General features: G+C 35.9%; 1 protein-coding gene across 12 annotated transcripts in view; it reads right to left on the bottom strand.

Moving 5' to 3' along the window:
- RBMS3 (RNA binding motif single stranded interacting protein 3) overlaps positions 1-13,044 on the bottom strand; it is a 743,496-nt gene that overhangs the window by 132,088 nt on the left and 598,364 nt on the right. For all 12 annotated transcript variants that reach the window (XM_008009337.3, XM_008009341.3, XM_008009343.3 and 9 more), the window contains one exon: positions 5,784-5,830. In XM_008009337.3, coding sequence (XP_008007528.2) covers positions 5,784-5,830 — 47 coding nt within the window. The remainder of the gene's footprint in view (positions 1-5,783; positions 5,831-13,044) is intronic.

The raw sequence follows: 13,044 nt of genomic DNA, 5'->3' as shown, positions 1-13,044 counted from the left end.
AAATGAATAAGATATGATGCCTATCTTCATTGAGTTATATTCTAGCAGGGAACTATTATAGATGTGGGTATCAAGAACTACATAATAAAAAAGACTAATTGTCAAACCTATCATGGTAATGCCAAACATAGGGCAACAATAATGTCAACATTTACATTGATCATTATCTTGTACCACACCAGGTTCCTTTAATCTTTACAAAGCTTTATGAAAAGGTGCTGATATTATTATCTTTATTTCACAGAGAAAGAAACTAAAGTATGGACAATGGGTCCATAATCACACATCTGGTAAATGACAGAGTTTGGATGCATCCCTGGGCAGGATGATTCTGAAGTTTTCACTCTTAACCATTGCTTAAACTGTTTTTCTTATGACGAATAGCATAACTAGTTCTGCCTCGTATGATTTAATGATGTTCTTGAAATGAAAACAGTACTTTAAAAAAGTGTATTATACTTTTTTTAAAAAGTATATTATTATGTAGTTACTGATATCCATATCTATATGGTGTGTGTAAATGTGTATGTGTGTGGTGGTGGGGTCATGGAGAGTGAGTTTTACCATGTGGGAACTCAGGCAGAGAGAATTCCACGTTCAACAAGACACAGAGGTACAAAGTAGAATGGGATGTTCCAAGAATCACAGACGGTCCAGTTCAGTTGCAGTAACCAAATTATGAAGTTCTATCCCTACTATCTGGGGGAGTTTGAGTGTTGTTCTGTAGTTAGTAAAGGCCATGTAATGCTTTAAACCAAGTAGGTGGGTGATTTCTGTAGTTACGTTTGCTTAAAAATTATTCAAAAATCAATGTGAAAATTGTTTGTAGGGGGAGGTACGTTAAAGGGAGTAAAAAGCTTAGTATAGGTAGGAAATGGTAATTGAAGAAATTCAACCAGTGGCAGGGAGGAAGGGCTGGGATGAAGATACACCTCAGATATAGATTGCACAAATCTTAATGACTAGTTTTATTGTGAAGAATATAGGATAAGAAAGAGCCCGGAGGAGTGGAGATCATAACCTAATGGCTTTAGAGAGAATTTAAAACAAAGGAAAACAAAATTTGATATGTGTGTTTTGTTTGAATTTGTGTAGTTTGTATTACAATATATTGATGAGGATAATGACCTCAGTTTGGGACAAAGACACAGTAGCAATACCTAGTAAGCTAAAACCACAGGTCATTGATCTCTGAAGCTGGTTACACACTTGAAGTATAGACTCGGGAGTCTTACTTTCCTGAAAGCAAGAGAGGTAGACAAGAGCAACTAGAAGAAAGAAGGTGAGAAAAGACCAAACCCTGAGTAAGATAAGTAAAAGTGGGTAGGAATATTTGGTGCACAGGAAGTACTGAAGAGAGGGACTGGTGCTATCATTAGCAGCAAGACAAGAAAATAAAGTGAGGAAAGATAATATGCCTACTTTCAATGGACTAAAATGATTTATTATATAATATTAGCGATATGAGATTAGATAATATAATATGAGATAATATAATAGTATATAAAATCTCTTGATTTGGGTATCTTCAGCAGCTTAACTGTTTCTTGAGGAAAATAATATTCATTGTTGTAAATATCTAAGTGGGTAATGGCAGAGGGTGAACCATTTTTGCAACTCTTCAGGTAGTTTAAAGGATACAATGTTACAGTGTTAATGTAAGGTATAGAGATGTTTCATATTTCAGGTGATTTAAGGTTGACAGATGTACCTGCAGCAACCCCAATAGGATCCAGGGGTGGTAACCTGAAATGTCAAGTGGAGGCTTTGAGGAAAACAGAGAAATGTTCACTGTGTTCTAGGCTGTCCTTGCTGCCTTGAACATTGCACTGCCCAAAGTTCACTTTGGATTTCTCAGATTAGGAGTTGAAACCTCGATTTATTTTCTATTGTCGATTTGTAATAATTAAAGGTTTTTGGGAAATTATGTCTTTGGAGAATTTTAGACTGTTCATTAGAGAATGACTGATTAAAGTCGTGCATAAGAAATTATCATTCCCTAACTTCACTTCTACATTTACCACTGACTCTTGATCTTTTTTTGTCTTAATGAATCTTAGTTTGTCTTAGTGAGACTTAGTGAGTCTTAGTGAGACATTAATCAGGCATGTTTGAAATTGAGCATATCATCTACATTAGTCCATTTTCACACCACTATAAAGAACCGCCTGAGACTGGGTAATTTATAAAGGAAAGAGGTTTAATCGACTCACAGTTCAGCACGGCTGGAGAGGCCTCAGGAAATGTACACTCATGGCAGAAGGTGAAGGGGAAGCAAGACAACTTATCCACAAAGCAGCAGGAAGGGATGAGTGCCAAGCAAAGGGGGATGAGCCTCTTATAAAACCATCAGATCTTGTGAGAACTCACTATCATGAGAATAGCATGGGGGAAATCACCCTCATGATTCAATTGCCTCCACCTGGTTTCTCTCTTGACACATGGGGATTATGAAGATGACAATTCAATATGAGATTTGGGTGCCTAACCATATCATCATCTTTCTTCACTTTATTTCCTTGTCTTTCTGCTGATAGTACAGGTTCACTTTCGTTTCTCTCTTTTGCCATCAAATATAACATCCAGTTTTAGTTGGTCATTACATGTTGTCAGGGCTCAGCTCAAGGCATCACTTGTTTAGAGAAGTTTTAACCACTCAAGCAAGACTAGACCATTCATAACACCCTACAATTCACCATTGGGTGCTTATGGTATATAAGTAATAAAATATTTTTAACGTTGATTTCCTTTGCTACAATGTAAATGAGTAAAGACTGGTTATGTCTTATTCACCAGTATGTCCCCAGCCCTTGATGGATAACCCTGAATGTAGGATTGTTTGGTGGCCACTTGCTTAATGCATGATTGGAAAGTTTCTTCAGGTTGTCTCTCCTTTTGGTTTCTTTCTTCCATTCATACATGGGCCACTCTAGAACAAACTCTTACACTTCTATAACTGGACTATTTTAATATCCTCTTAATGATGCTTCCTACTAAGAGGATTTTCCTGCTCCAATATAGTCTTCATTATTTATATCGCACCACTCTGTTGCGAAAAAAAGAAACAATAATTACTTCCCAGGCTTAGGAAGTAAAAACCAAATACTTGAACTTCCAAATCTGGCACCAAAAAAACGTTCTAAACTTATAAAACTCCTTCACAAGAAACTTTCACCCCAGTAAAACTTGTTGCATTGTTAATCTCTACAAACTCCACTTCCCTTCATACCAGTCCACTTTCTCAATAAGCATTTTTCCATATGTCTATCCTTGATAAACTAAGTCATCCTGGATAACGTATGTCAAATCTCATTGCTTCCATATAGCCTTCCCTTTGTCCTAGTTGGACAAAGACAGCAGGCTCTATTTAGTGCTACAGACAGGCATTTGATTCCCAGCTCTGCCTCGGACTACATGGCCTCATTTCCTTATCTGTAAGTGGGATATTAACACTCACCCAAAAGGAATATGATATAAATAAATGAAATAATTCATATAAGGTATTTTGATATGACTTTTTGATTTTGCTTCAGAATCATCCAGCTGTAAAACACATTTTGGGGCAACTGAACAAAGTTGAAAAATAATCTGGATAATAGATGATATTTTGAAATTACTACTGATTTCATTTTATGTGACGATATTTTTATCATGTGACTAACGTCTTTATTTTTGAAGACGTAGGAAGTTAGAAATATTATGTTTAAATTTTACTGTGATATGATTCAGCAAAAAGTATCAATATTTCTAATTAAAAATGCTTAATATAATTTTAATTTAATAATTGACTACATAATTGCATATAAAAGTTAATTGTTATTTTATTTATATCCTTAACAATCTAAGCTTTATAAATGCAAAAACAAGTTATGTCTGGGTCACTGCTGCATCTCCAATCCTTGGCACAGAGCCTTGGGCAACAAGATACTTTTTACAAGTAGATACATAGATAAATACTATAGACAGGTAGATATGTATATATATACATAATACATACTATAGATAGGTATTTACATATGTATATATAACACACACCTGCATACATATGCATGCATGTAAAATATTCTAAAACATGAATGAATGCTTATTGAATCTAATTAGTGGGCATACAGGTATTTTTTGAACTATTGTTTCTATTTTCCTTTGTATAAATTTCCAATATAAATTTCTAATTGTAATCACATGTATTCATTTGAAACTATATGCCACTAAATTACAAATATAAAGTACTTTGCACATAATATGTGTTCAATAAATGTCATTCCTTTCCATTATAACATCTGTTTTCAGTCACTATCACAATATAGAATGCCTTATGTTTTACTTTCTGAGTTCATTATTTACCTCTAACTACATAATATAATTCTAGAGGACTTTCTTCTCCATATCTTTACTTCTTTCTACATGCCAAGTTTATAGCACCTTGTTGGAAATAAGTAAATGCCTATTGGATATATGAAAAGGTATCCTTAATTTTCACTTCTAGAGGGAAATTTTAATCAACCCAAGGACAAAGGACTATACTCCTACCCTAGTCTACCACTAATTTTTACTTTTTCATGGATGAGTACTTTTTCATGTGAGCCTCTTGAAGGAAAGGGTCTCATATCATACATGTTTTTTAATCTATAGAACATAGTATTGTGCCTGGGATACTTACTGGGTGTTTGTTGAATGACTGGATGTATGACTGCCTGAATGAATAATATAAGAATAAGAGGTAATTATTTAAATACTTTCAATATTGCACAGATTTTCTTTTTTTTTTTTTTTTTTTTTTTTTTTTTTTTTTTTTTTTTTTTTTTTTTTGAGACGGAGTCTGGCTCTGTCGCCCAGGCTGGAGTGCAGTGGCCGGATCTCAGCTCACTGCAAGCTCCGCCTCCCGGGTTTACGCCATTCTCCTGCCTCAGCCTCCGGAGTAGCTGGGACTACAGGCGCCCGCCACCTCGCCCGGCTAGTTTTTTGTATTTCAAAAAACACAGATTTTCTTTAGAGGCAATTGACAAAATAGAAAATGAAGTTTAATTCATTCTACCCTCTATGTTGATCTTCAGTGAGGTCTTCATACCGAGAATGAAAGACAGACTACTGAAAGCCATGGAGATACCAAAATAAAAGACAGTGAAAAGAAATAAGCAAACAACCGAAAAATAATTATTGGCAAATACAAGACAGCCTAAGCAAAGATATTAGGAAGTAAGAAGAAAGTTCCAACGAAAGATATTTAGAAGTCACAGGATTTTAGAGAGGCCACACCATGTGGTTTCACACTTCTTTTTCAGAGGAGGAAGTTTAAGCTTTATGACTTGTTCTAAGTAGGTGGATACAAATTTCCAGATTCTTATTAAAATGAAGATGCAGTCACCTGAGTTACTAACTTGACTTTCCTCCATTATCATTTCCCTGATCACTAGAAAGAAAGAATAAATTGACTTGGGCACACAACAAAAAGTGTTTGAAAGCTAACTCTAGAGTTATTATTCTCTCAGTCTAGCTTAACGTGTTCTCCAAAGACAGAGAAGGAGGGAGGGAGACAGAGAGGAAGGGAGGGAGGGAGAGAGAGACAGAACAGGGTTTAATGTGGGCAGAGGCATTGTGAGAATGGGAGATCAGAAAAAATTATAGGAAGAAAAGAATTACAATGATGAAAAATGCTTGGTTTAAAGTTTGTGTTTAAGGATGTAAAACAAAAGCAAAACAAATTTGAACATTTTTCTTTGGTGGTGATTCAGAGCTCAAAAATCTATTCACAATTAAAACAGAGAAAAATGTGATCTACTTACCCATTCTGTATGGCAGCTGTGGGGTCATAGGTCAAAGCCATGCCAGCCTATATATAGGACAAAGAGGGAAGAAAACAAATCTTAACATTTTTATTGTGGTGCCCAAAACATTTAGTACACACAAAGACTCTTATCATTACTTTCCATGATTTAAGTTTGTTTTCTTCTATATATATCTCTACCCTTACTGCCAAGACTAGCATTTTTACTATCCACAAACCAGAATATACCAGTGAGTTGGGAGTTTATGTTATATATTCAGACATACCAAGAAACAATGCAGCTTGGGTGATTTCCATTTTTATTTCTTAAAACATCCACTGTCTAATCTCACATTCTTATAATTTCACACTATTGTCAAGAACACCTATTGTACGTCTCATGGCATGATAAAAAAGTAAGAATGAATCCTGCAGTTAGGATAAAAATAAAAGCTACTTAAAATGCATTCAATCTTAAAGAAGAAAATGTTTAAAAAAGTATTTATTTTAAAATAGACCATATGCCTAAGGGGTGTGTAGGTAATGAGTCCAGAGTGCTTGTTCGATATATTGCTATTTCTTATCTTAACAGGAGTGATAGAAAGGGGAGGTCATTTACATATGATGAAAATTCTAGAACACATGGCTAATAAGGAGGTAGTTTTGTTTTGTTTTGAGGAATAAGACCACCTCAGAAAAAGTACACTTCTCTATAACTGGACATAGTTTCTGAAAAGAATATAAACTTCATGAGTGCTGATTCACAGTCTACCTTGTTCCTTCATGTACATCATCACATTTGAGCCTCACAACAATCCTATGAAGTAGGCAGGAGGAGTATTTTCTCCATTTTATAGATGAAGACACTGAAGCTTGGAAAGGTCAAGTGACTTGCTCAAGGTCACACATTTGGAGGCAGAACCAGATTTCAACCCGTCTTCTGATATGGGCACCTTTCCATTCCTCGGCTATGACATTGGCCCAAGAATTAAATTAGACCTGAGTATCACATCTAACAATATGGGGAAAGTTTCTCTGTGGCCATATGGGCATATTATCCTTTGTTTACCAGGACTGTCAACATGGTTAACACTTACAAAGCTTACAATGTTGAATGGAATTGAAAACTGTCCAGATTATCTTTAGGGTGGATTTTTTTTTCTTTTTTCAAATTTAAAACTGAATTAGATCGACATCAGTGTCCTGGCTTTGATAGTGTACTATAATTACTTAAAATATAAGAATTGGGAGAAACTTAGTAAAAGGTAAGCAGGACATCACTGTACATTTGTTTTGTAACTTCCGGTGAGTCTATAAATTCTCCAAAATAAAAAGTTAGAAAAAAAGTGGATGAGCTATGAAGACTTTTGTAAAGGATAAGAAACCATAGACATTTTAAAGAAAACAAAATACCTTTCCTGTTTGAGTTTTTTTTTTTTTTTTTTTTTTTTAATTTTTCCATTGTGGTTGAGGATGGTTTTCTTGTTGGGCTCATTGAATTCTTCAAATTTAGCTTATAAATGACATGAAAATTCTCAATCTTCTAACAAGGCCTGATGTACACTATAGCCTGCTGCTTTCAGCTTAGATTGCATGCATTCTTTCCATAAATAATAAATTTTAAATTATTATGAAGATTGGTATGAGGAACAAAAGTATAGAGCCGTATATGAATGGAATTGGTATAAAGGGAGGATACATAAATTGAAATGGAGTTCGCAAACAGAATTGAAACGACTGTCAGAAGGGAACAGAGGTGCACTGAGAACACATGTTTAATGATAACTGCATGACCTCTTTAAATTTAAGAATCTCATTCATGTTAAAGAAATATGCAACTGATAATATGACAAGCTGGAGGACTGAGAAATGAGAAGAGAATACAACAACAGAAATGAAAAAAGAGGTTTTGTTTTTTGGGAGAGGCAAAAAGATAGTGGTGTCAAGATGAACAGAGATTCTAAGTTTAAATTCTTCCCAAGATGAAGCCTCTGCCACATGACCGGCTGGAGGTTGGCCACAGGCTGAACACAGAATGGAGCTGTCCAGGGCTTAGCTGAAACTCTCTGGTCTCAGGAACTGGAAAGGGCAGTTGTAAAAGCTGTCCATTTGGAATTAGATTTCCCTCTTAGGAACACTAAGTTTCTCTCCCCTAATTTATCCAAGATGTGGCACTGCAGGTAGAATAAAACAGGTGGGCTTTACATTCAATAGAGATATTATTAGTGCATGAGAGATTTAGGATGATAGTCATATCTTCAGTCTACTAATTATCTCAAATCATTTAAGTCCTGGGGACTTATAGGAAGCCTTCCCTAGTCAACTGCACATTTACTTCTTTTTCCTTGTACTTATTTTCCTACGGTGCTCAGAGAGACCAATGCTATCCAGCCCCTCCTGAATTATAAACTGTCTTGAACATTCTCTTTTTATGCCATGCTTATTTGTTCTGGCCACTTAAGAATTTTTTCTTGCATTTTACTTGAATTTCTCATAGATTCTAGCTAACCAAACAATTCTAGCTAGGAATACAGTAATTATCAATAAACTCTCTTTGTTCAACACACATTTGTTAAGGAAAAAATCCTACGTTGACCTCTTTCTTCATCTTAAACCCCCATCTTATCTTTCAGAAGATAGAAAGGAATTGACATCAGTAGGGTACAGTGGAAATCATATGTTTTGAAATCAGACAGACCTGAGTTCAAGTTCTAGCTCTGTTACCTTGTAGCAGTGTGACTTTGGGCAAATTATTTAACCTATTTGAGCCTCAGTTTCCTCAACTGTTAAATGGTTTAATAATACCTACTTCAACAGATTGTTGTGAAATTTAAAAGAGATTATGTTTGTAAAGCACCCAGCAGAGTGCCTGGAGACAAGACACATACGTAAATATTATAATACAAAGCAATATGTGTTAAGTGCCATATGAGTGGTATGGATGGGGTGCAGATGAGAGAGGCTGGGGGTGAACAGATAAGGAATGTAGAGAAGTACAAGTGAGCAGAACCTAAAAGATGAGGTGAATTTCCACAGATGGAGATGAGAAGTCAAGGCTGGCTCAGCCAAAAGAAATACTATGGAAAAAAGTATGTAAATAAAAATGGAAAGGTGAGTGAGCTATTTTCAGTAGAACATGTGGAGGGGAGATTGGGAAATAAGACTCAAAAGGTAAGGACGGAGGATCTTGATTGCCCAGCTCCTCTTGCGAAGTGCGTGAGTATTTTTGAGCAGGATATTATATACTCAAAGAGTGATTGGGCAACAGGAGTTAGCATGAGCGCCCTGGAAAACACAGGGTAAATCCAGAGGAATGAGTAACTAGAGTAGGTACCTTGGGAGAGATAGGTGGGAAGAATCTAAGGTGAGATTTTCATCGCAAAAGGGTAGGGAATAAACACAAGATTCACCTACTTCACGATTTTGCCTAGGGACAGTCCTGTCTCTGAGTACCTTTGGCAAGAGGAGACAACAAGAGATAGTGTCAGGTCATATGCATTTGGAATATTGTGGGTAACAGCACGGCATGAGTTAAACAAAGGGTTGTTTGAACTTAACCCATTGGCTGAATATCATAGCACAATAACTAACACTTGGATACACCTGGTTTCCACTTCATGTGTAACAGATTGTTGAGTCATAATTCTAATATGGTCTTAATGCAAATTTTGCATTCAATTTCCTTTTGTCTCTTTCCACAAAAGAAAAAAGGAAATCGATTTTGCTGCTCTGTCAAGCTACCTTTATACTAAGCTAGAACCATGAAATCATCATTATATAATCACTAAATATTATAGCATGTTTACAAACTCAAGAGTCACACAAAAAGTAAAATACCTTGGAACAAAATGAAAATGTCACACCACGTATGTAGAAAAGTGATGCTTAATCATGTCACTTACTTTTAAAAAGGAGTTATTAGATTCAGAAATATTTTCCATGTTTCAGGTACGTTATTTGTATATTAGAGACATTCATAATTTATTTAAAATAAAATGGGGCATTTTTGTCATTTTCAACAACAGTTAAGTTTTAATTTAGTATTTCAGCCATATTAGGACATTTCTAGGTCTTCCAGACAGGATTTTTACTATGGGACCTAAATATTTTAGAAGACAATATTTTCAATGGTATATTGCAATAAATAGGGGATTTTTACTTTTAACAAATACATCTTTATTTTTAATAAATTCACTGAGACAAATCAGTTGACTTAGGAGATAGCTATTTGATATTCATAACTGTAAATGATTAGGTTATATCAGGAGGTAATAATTATGGAAATACTGCTTAAAGAGTACACATTAGGGACCAGGCATTTCTACTTCAGAAAGATTACCTAGACTGCAATGCTTAGTCTTACTTGAGGAGCAGAGACTCATTGACGATAATAAAGCCAATCTGATGATGGCCTGAATGACTTTTTTTTTTTTTTTTTTTTTTACCATTGTTGAAAGTATTTTTAGATTGCAAAATAAATGGGGATCAAAAAATTGGGAGCAGCAAAATTTATACAAACCGATACAGACTGCAGTTCCTGGACAAATAAAACATTGATATTTTAGCCTAATATTTCTCCTTTTCTGAAGGTCTGGCCTGATACATAATTGGGTAAATTACAAACAAATAATTATAAAGATTTCTCGTCTCGTACAATCAGAATTAAAACAACACTTTAATAAATGTATAGAAAATGTTGAATATTTTATTAAATATTGTATACTGAATTAGCACAAGTTGAGTTCAAGAAGCTAATAAAAACAAATATAATATTGTTTTCTGGATGTTATATTTAAAGTGTTTCTTGCAGTGAATTTTCTTGCAGTGAATTTTGACAATATTTACAACTGTTCACCGGTTATGATTAAAATGCAATAAAAATAAGTTGATTAGAAATTATGTATAAAAAGTGGCTTAACATTATGACTTATAAACATCTAGGTACTGCTGCTGAAGTAAAATTTCACTTAACTTTGCTCATATTTATTTGATAGTATTTCTATTTAGAAAGCTTTAGTGAACAAGTCATGATACAAAATTATGTGTACAATATATATTGAAAGCAAATATTTTAAAGATCGCTGACTAGAAATAAAACTAAAAATGAATTTCAACAAGATGTTAAAATACTGGGGTATCTAACTATAACATGTATGTTTTTTTTTTTCCTTTAATGCATTGTTTTGACTTGTTTTTATTTTTACTTTAAATATTTTAGAGACAGGGTCTCACTCTGTGTTGCCCAGGTTGGAGTACAATATAGTTCACTGTAACTTCAAACTCCTGGGCTCTAGCAATCCTCCCGCCTCAGCCTCCTCAGTAGCTGGGACTAGAGGTGTGCACCATTAATCCCAGCTAATTTTATCAAAAAAATTTTTTTTGTAGATATGGGGTATCACTGTGTTACTCAACTTGTTTTCAAATTCCTGGCCTCAAGTAATCCTCCCGCCTTTGCCTCCCAAAGCACTGGAATTACAGGCATGACTTTTGAGTTTTAAAAGTTGTATGTAATAATATTTCCATAATGTGGGGTGAGGGAATCCTTTAATTTATAATATGTCTTCTATGACTTGTCTTAAAATTTTTAAGAGGAAAAAAGGGCATATCATTTATGAAAGTAATATAGGTCAGAGGCCTGATTCAGAAGTAAGCTTGAAAATGTCAGGGTGCATTTAGCTTTGCTGGGTCAGTTGAATACAGAAGTAGGACGGAATGGGATTGCTACAACCAGAAGGGTCAAGGTGAGAAGGGGAAGGAGGTCAGTAATAAAGAAAGAAAATTCTGGGGAAATGATACAGTGTTTCTAGTAGTGGAAACCAGTAAGAATTGAGAAATTCAAATGGCTACACACTGGCCGAGAAATTGAGGGTCTCATATGTGATACTAAAAGTGTATATGTCTAAGGTATTCAGAGAAACCAATAAAAATCATCAATGATCAGAAACCTACTAGATCAGGGGTCTCCAACCCTGGAGCCGCAAACTAGTAGCCATCCGTGGCCTGTTAGGAACCGGGCTGCACAGCAGGAAGTGAGCAGCAGGCAAGCAAGCATTACCGCCTGAGATCCACTTCCTGTCATTTCAGAGGGGCATTCGATTCTCATTGGATTGGGAACCCTATTGTGAACTGCACATTACGGGGATATAGGTTGCATACTCCTTTTGAGAATCTAACTAATGCCTGATGATCTGAGGTGGAAGAGTTTCATACTGAAACCATCCCCCTCCCCAACACCCCTGTCAATGGAAAAATTGTCTTCTACAAAACCAGTCCCTAATGCCTAAAATGATGAGGACCACTTTACTAGATGGCCAACATTAATTGGTCAGAGAAAGAGTTTTTAACTTTCTTCTTGTTAAGGGAGAAACTAATCTTGGAAAAAATATGCCCAGAGCAAAACTGAGGGCAATTTATTAGTTCACTTGCTGAAAGAGGATATGAGCAGATCACCTCTGACCTTCATAAGAGTCAAGTGGTAGAATTTTACTGGGGAACAACTCTGGCACAGTCAGGGAACTACTGAATGGTTTGTTTCTACCAGGAGAGGCAGTCAACCATGTACAGTAGTTATCTACTCTCACCTGCTAAAGGGATGCTCCTTAGGCTACTGTGCAGTTATTTGCTCTCTTGAAGAGAAGATGAACCACAAATAAGATCATAAATAGAGCAATTCCCAAGGTCTATGCAGTCTGAGGTAAGAGGTAAGTAAAATCTGGGCTAATGGTTCCATAAAAGGTTCCAACCAACCTGTGAAATGGCCCACAATATACTCTTTAATTTTCTTTTTTTTTTTTTTTTTTTTTGAGACGGAGTCTTGGTCTGTCGCCCGCGCTGGAGTGCAGTGGCCGGATCTCAGCTCACTGCAAACTCCGCCTCCCGGGTTTACGCCATTCTCCTGCCTCAGCCTCCCGAGTAGCTGGGATTACAGGCGCCCGCCACCTCGCCCGGCTAGTTTTTTGTATTTTTTTAGTAGAGACGGGGTTTCACCGTGTTAGCCAGGATGGTCTCGATCTCCTGACCTCGTGATCCGCCCGTCTCGGCCTCCCAAAGTGCTGGGATTACAGGCTTGAGCCACCACGCCCGGCCATACTCTTTAATTTTCATAATTTCTGAATCCAAGGAATACTTTGATTCCAAATAATAATTACATTCATTTGCATCATCTGATGAGTGTATATTTCTTCTTTGGTTTCTGTGATCCTCTCCCCTTATTTTGTTCTGACCTCTCAGAAAGCAATTTCTTCTTTAGTGTTACTTGACCCAACTGCCTATGAGATGCC

The sequence above is a fragment of the Chlorocebus sabaeus genome, chromosome 15 (assembly GCF_047675955.1).
Source record: "Chlorocebus sabaeus isolate Y175 chromosome 15, mChlSab1.0.hap1, whole genome shotgun sequence".
Classification (NCBI taxonomy): Eukaryota; Metazoa; Chordata; class Mammalia; order Primates; family Cercopithecidae; genus Chlorocebus; species Chlorocebus sabaeus.
This window is presented reverse-complemented; position numbering and strand designations above follow the sequence as displayed.